This window comes from Accipiter gentilis, chromosome Z (genome assembly GCF_929443795.1).
Source record: "Accipiter gentilis chromosome Z, bAccGen1.1, whole genome shotgun sequence".
Classification (NCBI taxonomy): domain Eukaryota; kingdom Metazoa; phylum Chordata; class Aves; order Accipitriformes; family Accipitridae; genus Astur; species Astur gentilis.
Genome location: NC_064919.1, coordinates 56,679,154 through 56,701,186, shown reverse-complemented (window position 1 = coordinate 56,701,186; position 22,033 = coordinate 56,679,154). Strand labels below are relative to the sequence as shown.

At 40.0% G+C, this 22,033-nt stretch overlaps 1 protein-coding gene across 1 annotated transcript in view; it reads right to left on the bottom strand.

Annotated features, from left to right (window-relative positions):
* The window catches only part of GLDC (glycine decarboxylase), a 50,019-nt gene that overhangs the window by 14,962 nt on the left and 13,024 nt on the right, over positions 1–22,033 (bottom strand). The window contains exons 4-16 of the mRNA XM_049794741.1: positions 17,265–17,429; positions 14,374–14,451; positions 13,523–13,670; positions 13,066–13,262; positions 10,413–10,509; positions 9,255–9,360; positions 8,072–8,211; positions 7,238–7,318; positions 6,573–6,670; positions 5,984–6,068; positions 5,850–5,891; positions 2,725–2,867; positions 1,722–1,797 (exon numbers count right to left, since the gene is read on the bottom strand). Of these exons, the coding sequence (XP_049650698.1) occupies positions 1,722–1,797; positions 2,725–2,867; positions 5,850–5,891; positions 5,984–6,068; positions 6,573–6,670; positions 7,238–7,318; positions 8,072–8,211; positions 9,255–9,360; positions 10,413–10,509; positions 13,066–13,262; positions 13,523–13,670; positions 14,374–14,451; positions 17,265–17,429 (1,456 nt within the window). The remainder of the gene's footprint in view (positions 1–1,721; positions 1,798–2,724; positions 2,868–5,849; positions 5,892–5,983; positions 6,069–6,572; positions 6,671–7,237; positions 7,319–8,071; positions 8,212–9,254; positions 9,361–10,412; positions 10,510–13,065; positions 13,263–13,522; positions 13,671–14,373; positions 14,452–17,264; positions 17,430–22,033) is intronic.

Below are 22,033 nucleotides of genomic sequence, written 5' to 3'. Positions count from 1 at the left end.
TTATGTTTCCTTGCCAAAGGACTGGCTTCCTGATCAGACCCTTCCTCCTCCTCCTCCTTTACTAATTGATGGTACAGTTCTGTTGACCTCCACTGCTAGTGCTTCCTTTTTACTACTGGGGCAATCACTGTGGTTGAGGTTTGGGTCCCTGTATCAGCCATCATGTCCTTAGAGGTAGAGGCCCACTTTCCCTTGCTGCTGTGACAGTGCTAGACAGAAGCTCAATAGGCACAGGTCAAGCCCCAGAACAGTACTAGAAGCTGCTGGGTCTCACTGAGGTAGGCAATGCACCCTTCCAGTGTGGTGTGCCAATTCAATGGGATTGCATGCCTGTTCAGGTGTAAAATTCCAGGTTATAGGAGGTGATAATAGCCCTAGGCACCTGCCCAAACCCTCCTACACACCCTGTCACCCAGGGATCAACTGCCTCAGGGCACGTTTCTCTGTCAGCTCAGCAACAAGTTGTTTCCTCTTATGCCAGGACCAAACCAGGTTCCACACACCCAACAACAAGCCAACAATGTTAGATAATACGATCAAACATCTTACACAAGGATGTACAAAAAACTCAGGAGCCCACGCAACAGAGCTGGACACATCAACCCCAGAGGAGAAGAGGGAGGTGTAATCCCTTGTTCTCTCCACAAGGTAGCTCATGCAGCACAGGAATGGCATCACAGCCAGGGCCGTATGCCAGTCCAGGCATACAGCCATTGCTTTTATCAAAATGTTTCCAAGCACAGTGAAATACATTGATAAGCAGCACGGCAAACAGCAAAAACCAAAAGCAGCCATTAAAAAGCCCTAGACTCTAATACAGAGTAAAGCAAACAAGCTCTGTGATCCACCCAGGAGCCTGCCAATTAACAAATTAACATACTCAGATCAAAACTGTCATTACCTCAAGCCCCACACTGGACTGTGATGTAAAAAGGACTGTGATGGGTTGACCCAGCCAGTGGCCAAACACCCATGCAGCTGCTCACTCACTCCCATCTCCCATGGGATGAGGAGTAAATAGAATTAAGGTGAGAAGACTTGGACTGAGAGAATGGCAGTTTAATAGAGAAAATGAAAGCCGCATACACAAGCAAAGAAGCAAGAAGAGGAATTAATTCATTACTTCCCATGGCCAGGCAGATGTCCAGCCACTTCCTGGAAAGCTGGGCCTCAGTACATGTAATGGTTGCTCGGGAAGAAAAATGCTGTAACCATGACCTTCCCTGCTTTGTCCTCCTTTTCCTGAGCTTTTACTGCTGAGCATGACATTATATGGCATAAAATATCCCTTTGGTCAGTTTGGGTCAGCTGTCCTGTCTCTCTCCCAACCTCTTGCCCACCCCCAGCCCCCTCTCTGGGGGAGTACGGGGGGTGGGGGCGCAGGGCAGAGTGGGAGAGAGAGAAAGCTGTGACACTATGAAAGCACTGTTCAGCAATAGCCAAAACATCCCTGTCTTACCAACACTGCTTTAACCACAAATCCAAAGCACAGCAACATATGGGCTGCAATGGAGAAAATTAACTCCTCATTCCCACTGTCTGAAAGAAAGACTTTTAGGATGGTACCCATGATCCATAAGGGAAGCAGGGAATACAGAAAGCTTGTCACAGATGAGCATACACAACCTAGTTTCCCTCTAGGTGAGTCCCAGCTGCTCAATCAACTCTTCTTTCTCCACTTCCCACCCAAAGCTCTTTCCCACATGAGTGTTGACACTTACAGTTCTATGACGTTCTCCTTTTGCATTTAAATAAGCTTTGATTGCAGCCAAACCTGCATACTCTCCTTGGGCTCCACTGCAAGAGGAATACAAACCCTGTTACACAAGCACACAAACCAGAAAGGGCCAGCTCTCTACTGAAACTTCAAAATTGTCCAGCCCTAATCCTTCTCAATAACTTTAGGCAAGTGTCAGCAACTTAAAAGAAGCACATCCCATGGGTTAAATTACAAATAGACAAGCATTAATTAATAGCTCCTGCCTCTTTTGCAAACAGTAGATGAAAAAAGGTATGCCATTTTATGTGCTTACATTATGATGTTAAATCCTTTTGGTGACTGAGTTGATCCTCATTTCTGCACCTAGCAGGGGACCGTGTGCTTGGCTACAGAGAGGCAGACTAATACTGAAATGCATAGTAAAGTGTACGCAGTGAAACATAAGAACTCTTTTGGTGACATCCTAAGTGTAAAGTAAGTCCTTGATACTCATTTTATATCAAAACTACTAACAGACATAAATAGGCTGCAGCAGTACTCATTCAGCTCTGCTTTATCTATTTCAGTGAGCATGCAGATCCTAAGCATTCCTCCATCAAACCTAGTATTACCTAGTGCATCAAATAGCAGTTTCAACAATTATATGGTTGCCAGCTCATACAGCTTATTCCTATTTCAAATCTTTCATTTTAGCTCATAGGAGGGTATCAGTAACATCACCATTTTAAGCAAGCAATGGTGGAGAAACCAGCCTTCATAGAAAGGAAAACATGGGGGAAAAAAAAACATTAAAATAATAGAAAAGACCAAATCATTAAACTTTTAGAAGAGATGAGACAAAGTAAGGTTCTGCAGTATTGAAAAAACAAATCTTGCTCCATAACCTGGCATTCAAGGCTTCTCTTTATTTTAGAAACTTCTTTCACTTTTGTCTTGCACTTTTTCTTTAGAGATAAGTTATTGAAATCATATTAAGGAGCAAATGTTCAGGAAAAATTTCCTACCTGTTTGGTTGGAAGGAGATTTTGTCATAGCCAGTAATCTCACATAGGTCCTTCTCTAAATCCTTGAAAAGCTGCTGATACCCTTGAGCTTGATCCAGGGGCACAAAAGGGTGGATGTTGGCAAATTCTTTCCATGAAATAGGCTATTAAAAAAAAAAAAATGTGCTGCAAGGAAAAATTCTGCAGACAACTCTGTTTTGTTGTTGAACTCTATGAAGGAAAGAAGCTGCCCTGTGCTCAAATAAAAATCAAACAATTCTTGTGCAGCAAGACAAGTTCCCAGCCTCATTATAGGATGTGGCCTGGCTGAACAGAGAGCTTTGGCTGGAACTCAGGTAAAATTAGGAGAGTTTATGACCTTTGGAAGAAGGGGCAGGCAACTCAGGAGGACTACAAGAACGCTGTGAGGTTACACAGGGAGAAAACTAGAAGGGCCAAAGTCCAACTAGAACTTCATCTCGCTACTGCCATAAAAGATAATAAAAAATGTTTCTATAAATACATTAGCAACAAAAGAGAGCTAAGGAGAATCTCCATCCATTATTGGATGCAGGGGCGGGGGGGGGGGGGTGGGGAGGGCGGGAACATAGTGACAAAGGATGAGGAAAAGGGTGAGGTACTTAACGCCTTCTTTGCCGCAGTCTTTAATGGTAAAACCAATTGTACTCCAGGTACCCAGCCCCCTGAGCTGGAAGACAGGGATGGGGAGCAGAACAAAGTCCCCATAATCCCAGAGGAAATGGTTAATGACTTCCCACACCACTTAGACAGACATAAGTCTATGGGGCCAGATGGGATCCACTCAAGGGTACTGAGGGAGCTGGTGGAAGTGCTCACCAAGCCACTTTCCATCATTTATCAGCAATCCTGGCTAACTGGGGAGATCCCAGTTGACTGGAGGTTCACAAATGTGACACCCATCTAGAATAAGGGATGGAAGGAGGATCTGGGGAACTACAGGCCTGTCAGTCTGACCTTGGTGCTGGGGAAGGTTATGCAGCAGATCATCTTGAGTACCATCACATGGCACATATGGGACAACAAGGTGATCAGGCCCAGTCAGCACGGGTTTCTGAAAGGCAAGTCCTGCTTGATGAACTTGATTTCCTTCTATGACAAGGTGACCTGCTTAGAGGGTGAGGGAAAGGCTGTGGATGTTGTCTACCTAGACTTCAGCAAAGCCTTTGACATTGTTTCCCACAGCATTCTCCTGGAGAAACTGGCTGCTTATGGCTTGGATGGGTGTACTCTTTGCTGGTAAAAAACTGGCTGGATGGTTGGGCCCAAAGAGCGGTGGTGAATGGAGTGAAATCCAGTTGGTGTCTGGTCACAAGTGGTGTTCCGCAGGGCTCAGTTTTGGGGCCAGTTCTGTTTAATAACTTTATCAGTGGTCTGGACAAGGGGATCAAGTGCACCCTCTGTAAGTTTGCAGATGACACCAAGTTGGACGGGAGCGTTGATCTGCTTGAGGGCAGGAAGGCTCTACAGAGCAATCCGGACAGGCTGGATCGATGGCCTGAGGCCAACTGTATGAGGATCAACAAGGCCAAGTGTTGGGTCCTGCACTTGGGTCACAACAATCCCATGCAATGCTACAGGCTTGGGGACGGAAGAGTGGCTAGAAAGCTGCCCGGCAGAGAAAGACCTGGGGGTGTTGATCTACAGCTGGCTAGGAAGGCCAACAGCATCCTGGCTTACACCAGAAATAGTGTGGCCAGCAGGACTAGGGAAGTGATCGTCCCTTTGTACTCGGCACTGGTGAGCCCGCATATTGAGGTCTGTGTTCAGTTTTGGGCCCCTCACTACAGGAAAGACAACGAGGTGCTGGAGTTTGTCCAAAGAAGGGCAACCAAGCTGGTGAAGGGTCTAGAGGGTAAGTCTTACGAGGAGCGGCTGAGGGAACTGGGGCTGTTTAGCCTGGGGAAAAGGAGACTCAAGGGAGACCTTATCGCTCTCTACAACTACCTGAAAGGAGGTTGTAGTGAGGTGGGTTTTGGTCTCTTCCCCCAGGTAACAAGTAACAGGACAAGAGAAAATGGCCTCAAGTTGTGCCAGGGGACATTTAGATTGGATATTGGGAAAAATTTATTCACCAAAGGGGTGTCAAGCATTGGAACAGGCTGCCCAGGGAGGTGGTTGAGTCACCATCCCTGGGGGTATTTAAAAGATGTGTAGATGTGGTGCTTACAGACATGGTTTAGTGGTGGACTTGGCAGTGTTAGGTTAATGATTGGACTTGATGATCTTAAAGGTCTTATCCAACCTAAATGATTCTATGATTCTATGATTTCCAGTAACATTTTTTTTCAACATTCAGAAGATACTTAAAAATCCTTAGTTTCTCCTTCTAGGTCACCTACACTTATATAAAGCTGTGGGATTACAGGGAAAACAGGGAGGAGTTTGTGGAATGTGACCTAACACTCAGTTTGTTTCACACAGTTTTGTTGCTATCCATTTTAATTAGAAGAGAATATAGAAGACAGAAAACAGTGAAGGGAGAAGACATAGAGAAGGCAGTGAGAGAAAGGGGACAAAGGAAACCTAGTGAAAGATCAAAGTGAGAAGCCAATAGGGAGAGAGCAGAGGAAGCTCATTCAGAGTCAAAAAGTAATTCGGTACCCAAACAGCCTAACTAATGCTCCGCTTCATTTGCTACCAGCTAGAAAAATGAAGATACCCAGAGACTCCAGCTCCTCACTTGGACAAAAGGAGCGCTATCCTAAGAAACAGCAAACTGACAAAGAAGCATGAATTGCTAGTCCCACCTGACTCTCCATATTTCTGAGGATTTGAGTGTAAGATTTGTAATGTGGATAGAAGTTAGGTACTGCAACACCACATGAGGGAACAGGATGGTGATACCAAATTCCAAAAATTACGTTCATTATTTTTTTCAGAAGGGAGTCTTCAAAGTCACTCACTCTCCTGCTGTTGTTGCACTCCTACTGTGCTTTTTGGAGCTTTTTTCCTAGCGAGAAGGGAGCCAATGACTTTAGCTACTTCTGAAACTGCGTCCTCAGCTGCAGTACTAGACCAAAAGCAGTCTTTACTTCTCTGCAATGACACTGGATAGATAGTTTACTCATGTGGGTCTCAAGTAAGACAGGGTTATTGCAACTTACTGTAAGTTCAGCTGAACTATTGAGCTTCATTGTGCAGGACCCCTAAAAATACAAACACATTTGTCAGTATTTATTGAAATATATAAATATGTACATAAGTACCTAATTTTTTTCTCTGTTTGATAAATACCTACCAAAGGAATCATGCTGTGAACAAGGGAAATATCTTTGTTTTCTAATCTTTTCAGGTACCGCACGATATTTGTCTCAGAGTGATAGCTGGAGAACACAAAATGAGGTGTTAAGGCAAGCAGGTTAGCTATACCAGCTGGTTTGTCTGTGCTTCAACATAGGAAAATCCATAAAAAAGAATTAAGACTGAGGATAATTTTTAATATATACTAGATACTTCTTTCCAAATCAATAGTGTACACTTGATAATAGCAATGTGGATGAAAAATGCCTATTGTCATTCACTCAGAAATGCTATCAGTAAAAATGGAATATAAGGGCTCTACTAAGTCTGATGATACTATGTCCTCAAATAATATCTTGTACAATGTAGCAGATTAATGGAAAAACACATCCCCCATGTGACCATGAGTATTGCTCATTTAAAACATTTCAGATGTCTAATAATGCCAGTAAATAGATTATTTCAGTGTAATGAGTTACTGTGTGAATACAGCTACAAAACTGTCCTCAGCTGACTCCAGTATCACTTTTGAAAGGAGATACTTTCAGATTTCATTAAAATACCAGATATACAGCAATTTCACAAACCTGTTGAAAACCTGATGTGTCAAGAATTTGGAAGTTCTCTTAAATGGGGTGCTAAGGATGCCTTTGGTTTCCTCTCCCATACCCTCAGCAATTAGCTCCTTTGACACAAAGAAACATGGAGTCAAATACTTTCATGGAAATTTCTCTTTTCACAGTCAATTTCTATCAGAACTAATTTATACTACCAGCTTACCTCAAGATATAATCAGCTCTTTAGGTAAAAAAAAAAAAAAACTTCATTAGCATACATATCTGTATATATCTAGCATGACAACAGCATTATATTAAAACTGGGTACAGATGTCTCAGTAGTCCTCATCTTGGAAGTATTGCTGCTAATTACTAATGACATGCAACAAAAATTCCAGTGGGAGAGAAATAATTGACCACCATGTCCTAAGCCTCACAAAACAAGTAACAGCCTAAATGCAAGGTGCCAAAGCTGGCCAAAAGGACTAAGTGTCACAATCAGAAAATGTCACTACTCAGTTACATAAATCACTGTTACCTCATACTGCCTCTTTCTTTAAGAGAGGATCTGAAATTCTCAGTATTTAACAAATGGTCATCATATAGACAACCACTGTCCCAGGAGCAGTTTTGCTTTTTGTTAAACTTCTGAAACATTCAGATAATTTAATCCGTATGATCTATTGACTACTTACAGCAGAAGACTCACAACCGAAAATCCATAATATGTCATCTAGGTCTTTCTCATTTACAGTTTCATCAAGTGATACTCCAAGCTATGGATAAAAGCAACAGTAATTGCTTAAAGCTCTTAATTCCAGACGCATAGTATATTTGTTCTAGTCAACTAAAAATATTCCAGAAACATAGGAGGAAAAAAAAATAATCAACCTACCCAACAGTATGTGAATAACACTTCATTTATGTAATAAATACATAAATCTATTTTACTATTTTATTTACATAAAATTTTCCTATTTCTACTTTGCCCCTGCTAAACCATCCAAGGCAGATGGCTCACAAGCTTCAAGACTTGTGACCTCACTTCTAACGTTTTTAAGTGTTTTCCATTTAGCAGAAAAATTGCCCATTTTGCTAGACCACCCTCCCCCATCCCATTTTACAGAACGTAGTAGACTTTGCCAAATGTCCTTAGTGCCTACCAAAATGTGGTTTAGATTTCAATCTGTCTTTAAAGACTACCACAGGACCTGAATTCTGGAAGTCACCTTGCATTTCATCATTAAGTTTTAGAGTCTTTCCAATCTAGCCTTTTGTGGCATATTTAACATGAAACAATTAGATAATCTTTTTAAATAGACAATAAAGTGAAAATACAATTATTATTTCTGGAAGTTCAGTACACCACTTAACAACTTCATTCTTTATATTTATATTGACTGATATATCTGAGCAAATGACAAGAAGTCTTACATAATTTTGTTCTATTTAGCACATATAATGACTAGAAAATTAATGCAGAAAAAGTCATGCTACAAAATTTCTGAAAGTTTTAGGGAGTTGCTTACCCTGCCATCACTATAAATCCGAAAATTTATCTTTCTAAGAGCTGCCCTGTCCAAAACCTCTTTGACTGAGCATCCACACGTGATTGTCAAGGTATCAAAGAACAGATCATGTTGTAGTTTATGACCAGCTCTCCTGAGACCTATAAAAAATAGTAAGTTAATTCTATTAGCTGCATACAGTATTGATTGCTTACACAGTACTTGCATAACAGCACTATCAATCCTGTAAATAAATCCTTTTACATAATAAAGGAAAACATCCCCTTTGCCTACAGAGCAGCAAACCCACCAGCGTTTTAGTGAAATGTCACTGCTCACGAAATGCATCTAAATCAGATTCAGACCTAATTAATAATGCAGATTGATTCTAGGGAAGATCCTTCTGATACATCAGATTTGTAATATATGGAGTAGCATAATTGGTATATGAATGCAATAAGGACAAAATCACAAGACTGGAAAGGAAAATTGTATTATATAAATGGATATTAACCATCATGCAGCTTGCCATAGCAAAGTTTAGAGTCTTAGTGCTTTTCACAGCAGCAAAAGGTCTTCCAGCTAAGCTGGCAAATAAGGCATGGATAATTATGGCAATCGTTCCTCAATTCCCAGCATCCCAGTTCTGCATAGCTCCTTCTGACAGCAATGATAGTCATGCCAGTGAAAAAAACCTACCAGACCACATGGTCAGCTGCAACCGTTATTTTCTGCTACAGATTCTATGCTTTCGGTCAGCTGTTAAGCTTTAGGATTTCAGTGTTCATAGCAGGTATGATATTCCACCCAACTTAACTGAAATGTTCCTTTTTCTTTAATCTCATTTATTACTTATTTTTGCTATGTGCAGATTTCTGTGTGTAAACTAGGATGGTCCAGTAAGTGAAGTACAGAGTTTGCAGCTGGAAACCAGCATTTGAATCTTGTCATCTAGAGACATGCTGTGTAGACTTCTGTTCATTTCCCAAAGAAAGAGAAGTGATGCTTGCAAGCTCATATCACATAGATATCTAATCCTTGGATGTCATTATCAGAATTAGACAAAAACATCAGCTATGAATTTTTATTAAAATATTCTCTCCAGAGTTGAGAAAACACACATCAGCTGGCAAATAAACCCCATAAGTTTATTTAAGAAGGTCTAAGTATTTAAGAACAGTTTCTGCAAACATTAAACACTCACCTTCAGCTAAGATTAGAGTAGCATTGTGTACCCGTCTTGCAATATGCCTTAATCCATCAGAACCATGGTATATACCAAACATGGCTGCCATGTTAGCCAGAAGAGCCTAGGATCCAAATACAGTTTAGGACATCATTATAATCATCATCATCACCATCATCATAATCATCATGATCATCATCAAAGATTACTTCATGTTAGTTTAGTGGAAAGTTTCTTTAGCACCCAGGGACAACCACATATCCTCAGCTAATATTATACTTGATTATGTTTTGCCTACAAAATAAAAGGTGGGAAAGGCAAATACTTTTAGGAAACTGTAAGCGCTGATTATGAATTCAACAGCTCTTGAAATGTAACTGTGTCAGCAGTTAACATGAACTTAAATTCAACTACTGCAACAAAGACGTTCGAAGACTCCCGAGTAAAGCTAGTCTCATAGGAAATGCATTGTTCAGGATTGGTACAAAATATACATGGGATATCTCAGGAATACTAAGTAATTAAGCTTGTTTTAATATATAATAATCCCTCCTCAAAATCTGGCTCAACATTAAGAGTATGAGCAAAGCATTGATAGGAGCAGAAAAAATTATGAACTTGTCTGGCTAAAGGTCTGTGGAAGCATGTTGAAGATAATTATTTTAGATAATTACTTACTTAATCATGGTATTTTCCTGTAAAGATAGCTTTTGGCAATGTAGTATTTTTGAGTCAAATCACATAGATAAGAATATTAGTTGTGACAATTTGAACAAGTAGTTTTAGAATTTAAAAATTGATTTTTTTTTGCCTTGAGTGGGAAATTTCAGATCATTAGAATTCCCTTCCATTTTATTAAGAAATCTGTCTCATTCATAACAAACACAGCACTACTCAGTGGTGTTCACCCTATGAGACAGATGGACTCCTGTACAAATTCAGGGCTAAAGTCTTTATTAAAGGAAGCAGATATTAATGCCCGCTTTTCAAGCAGGATTCCATTTTTCGAAGGACTCAAAACAAATGCACAAACACCAGAATATTTCAAAAAGTTCTTCATTTTTCTAGTAAAAACTCTCAAAAGTAAAGCTAACTCAAATTACTGTGATGTTAGGACTATAATCTTAAATTTAAATTGTTCCTTTCTACTGCTGAAACTAAAGCATGACAAGTTACCTGTGCTGTGCAGATGTTGCTGGTAGCTTTATCCCTCCTGATATGCTGCTCTCGTGTTTGCAAAGCAAGTCGGTACACTTCCTTTCCATTTGCATCTCTAAGTCACAAGTGAAAATGTTGTTTCTGTTACTTTAAAATCACAGTAATTTAAGGCATTAGGCTCTATGCATGCTAACCTGAAACTAGTCATTTATCCTCAGAGACAGAAAGCTGCTGGAGAGAATAAAGCATAAGTCAGGACAGCTGTGATATCAAACAGAGAGTGAGACTAAAGTCTCTAGGTTTCTATTTACATCATGGCTGGAAAATGTGTCTGGTCAGGTAGAGCACATAGTGAATTTTCTAAGCATACTACACCAAAATTTGGTATTTGCCTTAAAATACCACAGATTATTGCAATTATTTTAACCAAATAGTAACCCAGAACTTAATCTGAACAAACATGGAGAAGGCAGCATCTTTTCTAATGACGCCAAGTAAAAGCATGTTGAGTTTGTACATAAAAATAAACCATCCAACAAAGTTGTATGAAATAACTGAAAGGGCTCTGGCCAATCCATCCTTTAAGAGGCCCTTTCGTAGGGTTCCTAACATGTTAAAAGTGGAGACATAACAGCCAATCTAATATCCTTTATAACTATGAAATCTTTCAGAACAGTCACAAAAAGAAATGGACAAACTATGTACACTTATATATAAATATATATATATAGTACATATGTGAGGGTTTGAATAGCTAGACTACTTGCCTCAAGTACTTGCACACCAGTTACAAGATATTTATATCATTTTTACTCCAGCAGTTGTTTAGGGATTTTGACTATATAGCTGAGTTTATCATCAGTCCATCCAGAGGCACCACATTGGCAGGCTGGAGAAGTGGTCTGACAGGAACTTCATGAAGTTCAACAAGGGGAAGTGCAAAGTCCTGCACCTGGCAAAGAACCCCATGCACCAATTCATGCTGGGGGCCACCCAGCTGGAAAGCAGCTTGACAGAAAAGACCCTGGGGGTTATGGGGGACACCAAGTTGAACACAAGCCAGCCATTTCTCCATGCAGCAAAGAAGGCAAATGGTATCCTGGGCTGTGCTAGGCAAAGCTTTGCCAACAAGCCAAGGGAAGTGATCTCTGCCCTCTCCTCAGAGCTAGTGAGGCCACATCTGGAGTGCTCTGTCCAGTTCTGGGCTCCCCCATACAAGAGAGGTATGAAGGTACTGGAGAGAGTCCAGTGAAGGGCCAGTAAGATGTTGAAGGAACTGGGCCATCTCTCATGAGGGAAGTCTGAGAGAGCTGGGACGGTTCCGCCTGGAGAAGAGAAGGCTCAGGGAGGACCTCATCAATGTATATAAATACGTGAAGGGAGGGTGCAAAGAGGGTGGAGCCAGGCTTTTATCAGCAGTGGCCAGTGACAGGACCAGAGCCAATGGCTAGCGACTGAAACACAGGAGATTCCTCCTGAACACAAGGAAACACTTTTTCACTGTGAGGGTGACTGAGCCCTGGTATACAGGTTGCCCAGAGAAACTGTGAAGTTGCCATCCTTGGAGATATTCAGCAGTCATCTGGACATAGTCCTGGGCTACTGGCTGTAGGTCACCCTGCTTGAGCAGGGGTGTTGGACCAGATGACCTCCAGAGATCCCTTCCAACCTCAATAATTCAGTGGTTCTGTGATCAAAAACTTAAAAAAATCCACAGCAGAAAGCTGCCTTGAAAAGTACCATAGCTTTTTCCATTTTAACATTTTCTTTTCAAATTTTCTTAAGATGCAGCAAGATGAAAATAGATTCAAAATATTAAACCAGGTATAGTCACAAAATAGCAGTAGCATGACCTTGATAAATAGAATTACTGTTCTTTTGTAAAAGATTGTACCAGACTTCTGATCAAAATCTGAATTGGGAATCAGATTTCAGAACTACGAGTAAAGCTAAGGACACCCTTTAGAATAAGCAAGATGATTAAAAATATATTTGAAGGAATATTACTACACAAATGAAATATATCTAAGCTTACTGATAACTGTTAATGTCATTAGTTATTTTGGTTACTGAAGTACTTCTGAATAGCTTCTCTGCCAAAGATATGCAGTTTTTCCAGTGACAATTACTTTGCATTTCTTCTATTCCCAGTTAGACCTCTTGCCAAAATTCAAAATATGTCACCAATAACAAGAATTAGAGGTAAGTTTTTGCACACTGTTTCTCTGCTTTGTTTAAGCTTGACTAAAATGTGTACTAGATTAAGTTCCTTCTTGATTATTTGGGAGGTTCACTTAATTTTCTATTTCTTCCCACTTATATTTTTAATGACTGGATGTCAGAGAAAAAGGCGTAACATACAGAATAAGCAGAATAAGTTAGCTTGCAAAGCCTCATGCTCATGCCATCACAATTAATCCTCTGCTGTTTCGGTTATCTCTTCATCCCACATTGCAGCAAGCACTATAGACAGTTCACAGCTTCATTCCAGACAAATGCAATTCTTTAAGCTTGCTTCCTAAAAACTGAAGGCAACTTTTATTCTCCCAGTTTTCAAGGAAAAAGGTGTTCAGTAAAACACCACAGTTATTCATAAAGGCTGCACAAGATGTTCATAATGTGTTTTACTTTGATTTTCCCTGAAGATACCAACAGCAAAGGGAGCCCTTACCTTGTAACGCCCACCATTCTGCCTGGCATCATTCTCACTAGATTTTCCTTAACAGCAAAGAATGCTGCATGGGGTCCCCCATAGCAGAGTGGCACGCCAAACCTCTGGGAGTTACCCAGGACAACATCTACCCCAAACTCTCCAGGAGGCTTCAGAATACAGAGAGCCAGAAGATCAGTAGCGCAGCAGGTGAGAGCCTGAGGAAAGAAGTGCACAGAGCAGTCAGCCTCTTTTCTGAAGGAATGGTGTTTGCACGGGAGCTAAGTTGGAACAACAAACAGTTCCATATCACTTGCACAGAGCTAAGGTGCAATGGTTGTAATGGTTGTAATGGTTATCAACTGCATGGAGCCGACTAGTAATACTTTAGATGGTATCTCATGTAACACTTAGTTTCTATGACTATGGCTATTTGATGCACCAGATTGACATCTGAGACAAATAAAATTTACTTTACCCCGTTCTGATGAGCTCTTTCAACAAGTTCAGAGAAGTCTTCCACCTTCCCTTCAGTGTCTGGATACTGAAATAATACTCCACTGACATCCTTTCCACTGAAATCCATCTCATGGGGTAATTTGATCTCAGTAATAACACCCGTATAACTGAAAAACAAGAACATGCAGAAGACAACAATAGTCAAACCATTTCCTCCCTTGGAGCAATACTTAACATGATGTTTTCACAGACTTATAAATGACTTTTCTCTCTAACATACAGAGAATTGAACCTGCTTTGCAGCACTAAACATTGAGGAAGTTTCATGTCAGGGTATATAGTACTGAAGAAAATTGCATTTGATATCATCATCAGAAATATGAAGCAAAGCAGAGTAGAGGATGCCTAAGCTACTTGATGTCAACATTTTGATGCTTTAGCATGTTTAATTTGGAGAATCAAGTCATATTTTTAGCAGATGGTTACCTTAAACTTAAACTTAAAATGGATTTAGCTTTCATTACAAGAGAACTTTTGCTATCTAGGGTAATTTATTTCCTAGTTAAAAAAAATGACCAGACTGAATTCAGTAACCAAATGTATATATTAGTGCCAACAACTTGAGGGGAAATTAAATATTTTCTTTTTATCAGATATTTAGTCTCTTTTTAAACATCTTTAATTACTTTGCAGTTGTATTTGAATGGAAAAGTAGAAGCAATGCCAAATGTTAATAGATTTCTGCTTCTATTTTGCAAAGATAGCATAATCCTATATTCCAAAAATATTTGGTATATGGTGAAGAGAAACAGATACAAAATGATTCACTGTAAGTGAAAAGATATGGTGGAAAATGGAGAAAAACATTACTTTGCTCTAGTTTGGACCACTGCTATAGTTTGGGGGTGGCATCGGGCATCTACGTAGAACTTCCTTCTTTTGTTGTGCCTGTTAAAAAGAAAAGGAAAAAAAGAAGGGTTGCATATCAAGAATATATTTTTTCCATGGAAATAAAATTAATTGGTTTTCTAAATATAGAGTTTTCCTAAGTTAAAAGGCAGTTGTAAATTTTGGTTATCATAACCAAATTAAGTGTAAGATTGAATGAAGGTTTCAGTCCATTTAAAATAGGAAAGTTCATTTCAGACAGTCAAATGAGATTCATACGTGACAAAAATTAAAACAGACTATGAAACAGAAGAAGGCACCAACTTAAGAAGCTGCAGGAATGCCTCCACACACACATACTCTTTTAAAGGAATACAACTGTGGTCTGTAATACAGATTCTCAGTGTTGCCCTGGATAACTAAACATGAGCCATCAAAACAGTAAAATGGAGACTAAGACAATTGCCTAGTTTTCTCTGGTAAACATGATTTTATGTCAGACTGATGCTTTGAACAATTGAATAGTTACAACACAGTCACTGCTGTGTAATGTCCTTCCTGATATACAGTCCCACAGTGACCTTCAGTCATCTCTCTGACTTAATTTGATTTGCAGATCCCTTTCAATTGCCCCTACAATACAGATCCCCGAAAGTAAATTTGGGTATAACAGTAACAGTTTCACTTTTAGCAGCTTAGGACTGATCTGCTTCACTGGTTTATAAAGCTTCTTTTAACCACTAGTGGAAAAAAACAATTCACATCATCAGTGTTCATGGACACAAGGGATTCATGTCACAGACTATTAGGTTATGCAATAAAAGCTCCTCGGCACCCCCAGAGGGGCAATGGCAGGTGGGGGAGCCCAAATAACACCCTGTTCCTGGTGCTCCCAGGCCCATCACAGGAGATACCAGCTCATCAGAGACCCATCTCCACAAGCACAGGGGAGCACAGAGGCCCCAAGGCAGGTGGGAACGCAAATTAATTAATTAACCCAAACAGACACATTGTCTCCCTGGGGGGGAGACATTATGGGATGCAGGGGAAGAGCATTTGGGGATTGCAATGGCTTATTATGAGATGTTTAGAGGAAAAGGGATTCAGCTAAGTGACTTTGGGAGGAACAAGTGTAAGAAAACAGAGAGCTAAGGGAGTAAACAGGGCCAGTCATATATAAATGGTTGCTTGTTGATGAACTTGCACCCAACTAGTACAGTCTGTCCTCTCTTCTTGTTAAATTCCTTTCTGATTCTTTTCATGGGTGAGTGGACTCCGTATTCCAGGAGTGGTGGTGGATTTTTATGGCTGTCTGGGTGCCAGCAACTGGAGTCAGACCATGGAGGATCCACATGTCCATGGTGCTGCAACTGGAGTGACCGGAGTGACTGGAATTCAGTGCCAGCAACTGGAGCAGCCCGTGTGTCTGTGGTGGTAGCAGCTGGAGCAGGCGTGTGTCTGGCTGCCAGCAGCTGGGCTGGTACCACAGGCAGGGCAACTAGACTCTCTCCAGTAGGTCCATCTCTTTTGTACTGGGGAGCCCAGAACTGGGCACGGCACTCCAGGTGTGGCCTCACCAGTGCTGAGGAGAGGGCGAGGATCACCTCCCTCGACCTGTTGACAACAGTCCTCCTAATGCAGCCCAGGATACCATTTGCCTTCTTTGCAACCAGAGCACATTGCTGGCTTGTGTTCAACTTGGTGTCCCCCAGGACCCCCAAAGGCCTTTTCTGCAAAGCTGCTTTCCAGCCTGCCAGCCCCCTTCATGTACCCCACATGCCTTGGGTTGTTCCTCACCAGGTGCAGGACTTTGCTCTTCTCCTTGTTGAGCTTCACGAGGTTCCTGTCAGCCCATTTCTCCAGCCTGTCAAGCTCCCTCTGGATGACAGCACAACCCTCTGGTCTATCAGCCAATCCTCCCAGTTTTGCGTCATCAGCAAGCTTGCTGAGGATACACTCTGCCCCCCCATCATCCAGATCATTAATTGGACCCAGTGTTGCCCCTGGGGTACGCCATTAATAACTGGCCTCCAACTAGACTTCATGTCACTGATCACCACCCTCTGGGCCCAACCATTCAGCCAGTTTTCAATCCACCTCACTCTTGCCTCATCCAGGCCAAACTTCTTCAGAATCTCTGTGAGGGTTTAAGGGAGACTGTCAAGGTAAACGATACCCACTGCTCTCCCCTCATCTATCAGGCCAGCCATTTAATTGTAGAAAGTTATCAAGCATGACTTCTGCTGTGTGAACCCATGCTGGTGACTCCTAATCACCTTCTTGTCTTTCCCATGCCTGGAAATGGTTTCCAGGACTAGCAGTTTTTCCATCACCTTCAAGGGACTGAGGTGAGGCTGACCGGCTGGTAGTTCCCTGCATCCTCATTCCTGCCCTTCCTAAAGATAGGGGTGACATTTGCTTTCCTCCAGTGCTGAGGCACCTCTCTCAGTCGCCATGATTGTTCAGAGATAATCAAGAGTGGTCTTGCAATGACTTCAGGTGGTTCCCTCAGCACTAACGGGTGCATCACATCAGGGCCTAAGGACTTGTGTGTATCTAGTTTGCTTAAGTATTCTCTAACCTGATCCTCCTCCACCAAGGGTAATTGTTTTAGACTTTCCCCTGGTCTCTAGGTCCTTAGGTTTCTTAAGGGCTTAGACGTCTGAGTTACATTCACATCAACACTGGGAACTTCTCCAGGGGCTTAACAACATGGGCTATAGTTGTTTAGTGATCTGCTCAGTGAAAAGCCCACACTCAACTTCAACCCACTCACCTATCCATGCCTACTCAGCAGAGATGCCTTTCAAACTCCAAAATTCCTTCATGCTGTGATTTAACCATACATTTAAACATACATTTAAACATAGTACCTGTGACATAATTGCATGGCTTCTGCAGCAGCTGTTCCTTCATCCAGCAAAGACGCGTTAGCCACATCCATTCCTGTGATATCGCACACCATAGTCTGGTAATTCAGCAGGCTCTCCAGCCTGCCCTGGGAGACCTCAGGTTGGTAAGGAGTATACTGGGTAACCCTGTAAGAAAAGAATTCTGAGTTTGCATCTAGGAAAATAAATGTGTAACAGAATTATGCCAATATGTAACTCAACTATGTTATAAGAAAAATAAGTTGTAAAGCATAACTCACTAACATGAAAGTTTGTTAGAAAACAGTTACTTTTAGAAGGCTGTAATTTATTTCTGTCCTGGAAGCCTGAGAATATTTTCTCTTCTGGTACTGACTTGGCTTTTTACAGAAGAATTCTATTTCTCCATTTTGAAAAGAGAAATCACTTTTAAAACAGAGGTGTGAGTGCATCTTGGGGAAGGGAGAGGGAAAGTAGGCACTGAGTGTCGGAGTATTTAGTCAAGTTACAATATTCAAATGAAAATTATTAGTTCAATCAATCTAGGTATTGCCATTATCTTTCAACACTGTTTCTGAAGCCCTTTCCTTGCCAAGTCTTCTCCACTCTTACAGGAGGAAAAGCACTTGGCATTTCACAGGATCAAGCTCAGAAATATGCAACTTCTTGTGAAATGACAGTTTCCATATATGTTAGTGAAGGGAAGTGAGAATGATGTGAGTTTTATCTGTTGTCATTTGGAGAACAAAACAGTAGAGGCAACATGACCAATTCCTTAGAAAAGGCAAAAATCTAAGGGAAACACTCTATTATAACAGTCCACAAAAACAAAGCAGCATGCATCCAGGGATAAAAGGCAAGAACAGAGATCAGACTCTCCTCTCACGGCTGGAAATTTGGGTAAATTTGGATAAATTTGGGTAAAATCTCTGGACTGGGAAATATTTCCACAGTCGCTCAGGACAGACTTTACGCCAGTTTGAATTCAGGCTAGCAGCCAGAAACAAGTGATAAGTAGGAACACTCGTGGCCTCTGTTTTCTAGCAATAGAAGAAAACAACAGTTTGTTTCCTGGGCACTAGCAAGCCCTAGACTTCTGAAAAATGCTTATGGGTGAAGGTATAATCTTTAAAAAGAGACTGAAGTATTTGGAAGCTCAAGTCACATAAAGTCAATAGAAGGTGAGCAACAGAGATTTTTAAAGAGCAAGCTGCAGAACCTGTGGTATAGAGAAAGATGAGAGGAGCAATAAAATAGTAATGCAAGAGAAGGTAGGAAAAAAGTCCTGAAGAAGAGAATGGAAGAGCTAGAAAGAAGGACATAATCAGTAAGTGAACTCAAAGTGTAGTATATGATGCTAATGTATTTACTGTCTATTTAAATGATATATCTGCTCAAATTTTTCACGTATACTATTCAGTACAGTGACAGAAAGCAATAGCTGTATATCAAATTAGATAAATATTGATGATTTTCCCAAATATTGAAGGTTTTTCCTGCTTCTTAGCCAAGACTAACACTAAACTACTTATCATCATATACTTGGCTGCATAGTTCACAAATGAGACTATGTCCTGCGCAGCATGCAACATTGCTCATCTCAATAGTAATAATTTTTTTCTCCACGGCTGCTAAACCCAGTTTTCAGTTTGTCAGATAAACTTTCAATCTGGCAGTACAAAGGTTTGTTTTCTGAATGGTCCCCCTGCCCACTCAGCTCTCACCAATAAAAAGAGTTATTCCCAAATCCTTTGCATGAACAATGAGTATTCTTGCTTAATAAAAGAAACTCCTCTGTACTTGAAGTTAACAGTCTTACTTTCTCATTTTATTTCAGCTAAAGGCCTTTCTTTTGCATTATAACTTGCAGGAGGAACTAAAAGCAGACTAATAAGAATTAAAGCATTGAGATTAATTGAAATGCATTAGAGAAATATGACTCAGTGCAAGGAAAAAAAAAACCAAAATCAAGAACCATTGGTTAGTACTTGCTAGAATAATCAGTTAACAGAAGTTAGATTTTAATTAAAGTTGAGCACACTGGCTTTATTATTCATTTCAACAAAAACATTGTTTCATTAAACCATTACTAATTAGGGGCTGATTCAAAATGAGAAAGGTAGAAAAAAAAGAAAAGTCAGTAGTAGGGAAGCAATACTTCATATTAAACTTGGCTGCAAATTTTGCTAAAGGACATTGAAGTTGCAGCTGTTCATGTGGTGCAAAATTCTCTATTTGTTTTCAAAGACAAAGCATCTTTCTTAAGATGTGAGCAATGTTCACAACTCCTTACTTGATGAGAAACCCCTTTCTTAAGATTTTATCTTATATAATTAAAGACAGACTTTGCAATGAGTGCTTCAAAGCCGACGAATCAAATCAGCTACCCAGGAACCTATTAAAAAAGCCTCAAGAATTTCCACTCATAGTTTATGCTCAAATGATTTTTTAAATTAAGTTTTTCATATTGTGTAAAATAAATAAATAAGTGTATTCTTAAACTTCTAAGAAGTAGCTGCTAATTTGATGGTTCCCTTGAATAACCTCAATCCTACACCACATAGTTGGGCTAGTACACTATAGTACAAAACAGAATTAATGAAGCTTTGTGATTTTGATGTTATGGTTTTGAATGGTAAAAACAGTCAAAGTAAAACCAACCAAGTTTGGAAAGAATGGAAAAAATTCAACAAAGAAACACTGAATTCCAGCATTGCCGCAAATTCCAGTGCATGAAGCTTAACAGTTGTACAGATGAAGACACCTTTTATAACATAATAACATTTATTTAAACACTTTTTTTTTTTTTAGAAGGTTGTTTGGCACTGCCTAAGCATCTAAATATTTTAATATAATAATTCTACTTCTCCACAATTTCTTTAAATAAAACAGCTGGCTTTAGTCTGCACTCTGACTTCTGCCTGCATCTATACTACATGTTACGTCATTTTTAAAAGTAATTTAAAAGCAAACTCTTTAAATGCAAAAGTAATTTCTAAAGTAAACTTTTACATAAGTCAAATCTCTAAAAAGCACACTAAAACATCTCTTGTTCAAATAACTCCTCTCTTCTGCTTAGGTTTGTTCAACTGGCTATTTGGCACATAATTCAAGTCCAGTACCAACGACGTTAAAATGAAAAGGAAGAATTACCATTGTGGTAAGGAACACAGCTACAAACTGCCTCTCATTCAATCAAACTGGAGGCAAATGTGATCTTCAGTCAGCATCTATTCTGACCAAAAGTACTTCTACAGACAAACACTCCCAAGCTAATGAAGGGTGATAGGTCATGACACAAAAGAAACCTTCCATGAGATGTTTGTGGCATCTTTCTTCAGCCAGTGTCTGACCTTCAGGAGTCTGGTAGTAAGCGGCTTCAGTTTTTGTAGCTTTTATAACTCTGCTTGAGTTCAGTGTTTCACCCTTTGCCTCATCCTACTCTCAAAAATACTTGTATGAATACCAACTTTAAGATACCGATGAAGGTTTTAAAAGAAAACCTGGCATCAAAGCAAGAAGTATTCAGGAAGCATGCTTTCAGCCAAAAGCTAGGCCACTCATCAAAAGACCTGGCTTATGAAAGAGCAGAAGCTTTTGTACTTGGGAGTTGGATTTGTTCTAGATTTAGCAACAAACCAACAGACTATACTTTAACTGCAAGATTAACAATTATGGCTTCTTTATATTAAAGTTAACTCTTGCTTCCATGCAAAGATTCAGAAAACTCCCTTATCAAGCAATATCAATGAACTAGTTCTTTATTAATATTTGTAGGTGTACAGTCAATAAGATCTAAGACTAAGCCTAATTTATTTCTTAATACACAGTAAGTTCTAGCAAAACAGTTCACCATGTATCTTCCTTAGTGATTTTTTTCTACACTTTGACTGAATCTCTGGAAAGTTAATGTATTCATAATCAACACAATACTTTTATCTTACAAATTCCATTCTTGCAGTTTTAGACGCCTGCAAGACTAATCTTATGCAATGGCAGAGCTAGAATTGATTTGGATTTCCAGTTATACAGAGTATGCTTTTTGAGATCTGACAATTAATAAGATGAAACAAACTTAAAGTAAGGACAGAACACTAGTAGAATTTAAAACCAACATATATGAGCCAAAGAAAAAAGGTAGTTCATACATCTGACAACACTGAAAAACTGAGCCTTAAGTTCAGTTGTGAATACATGAAATTTTTAAATTATCTGACTTTTATGGACTGGCCATCACTGTTAAGGCCAAAAGTGAAACAAGACAAAACAAAAAAGCTGTATTTAATTTAAATAGCACATATATAAATATTGCAGTGTAGAAAGATACTAGGTTAAAGATATACAACTAGGAGCCAGCCAACTGCAAGCAGTTCCATCCAGCATGTAAAATTCCAAAATGCCATACTGTATATACAGCTCCAGACACATCACTTGGCACTTTATGCATCTTTGAAGAGCAGTTATAAGGGTGTTCCGAAAACAGTATCTTACCCATCGGTTTGAGAAAGCTGTGTAAGGGCATGGAGATGTGCCAGTTTCCACGCAAAGCATAAACACTGAATTTACTGCCAATTTGGCATGCTTTGTAGTTGCTTGTGCAGCTTTCTGTATCTGGTCTGCAAGTAGAAACCAGCTGCATAATGTTTATATCAGATTTTTGCATGCTATGCAGTAATTTTCAGAATGCAATGCATAAGTGTTGAGTGCTACTAGCCAATAAGTTTAAAAAGTTACACTGCTGATGTAAAGATTGCAGGTGTCCTTGCTACAGG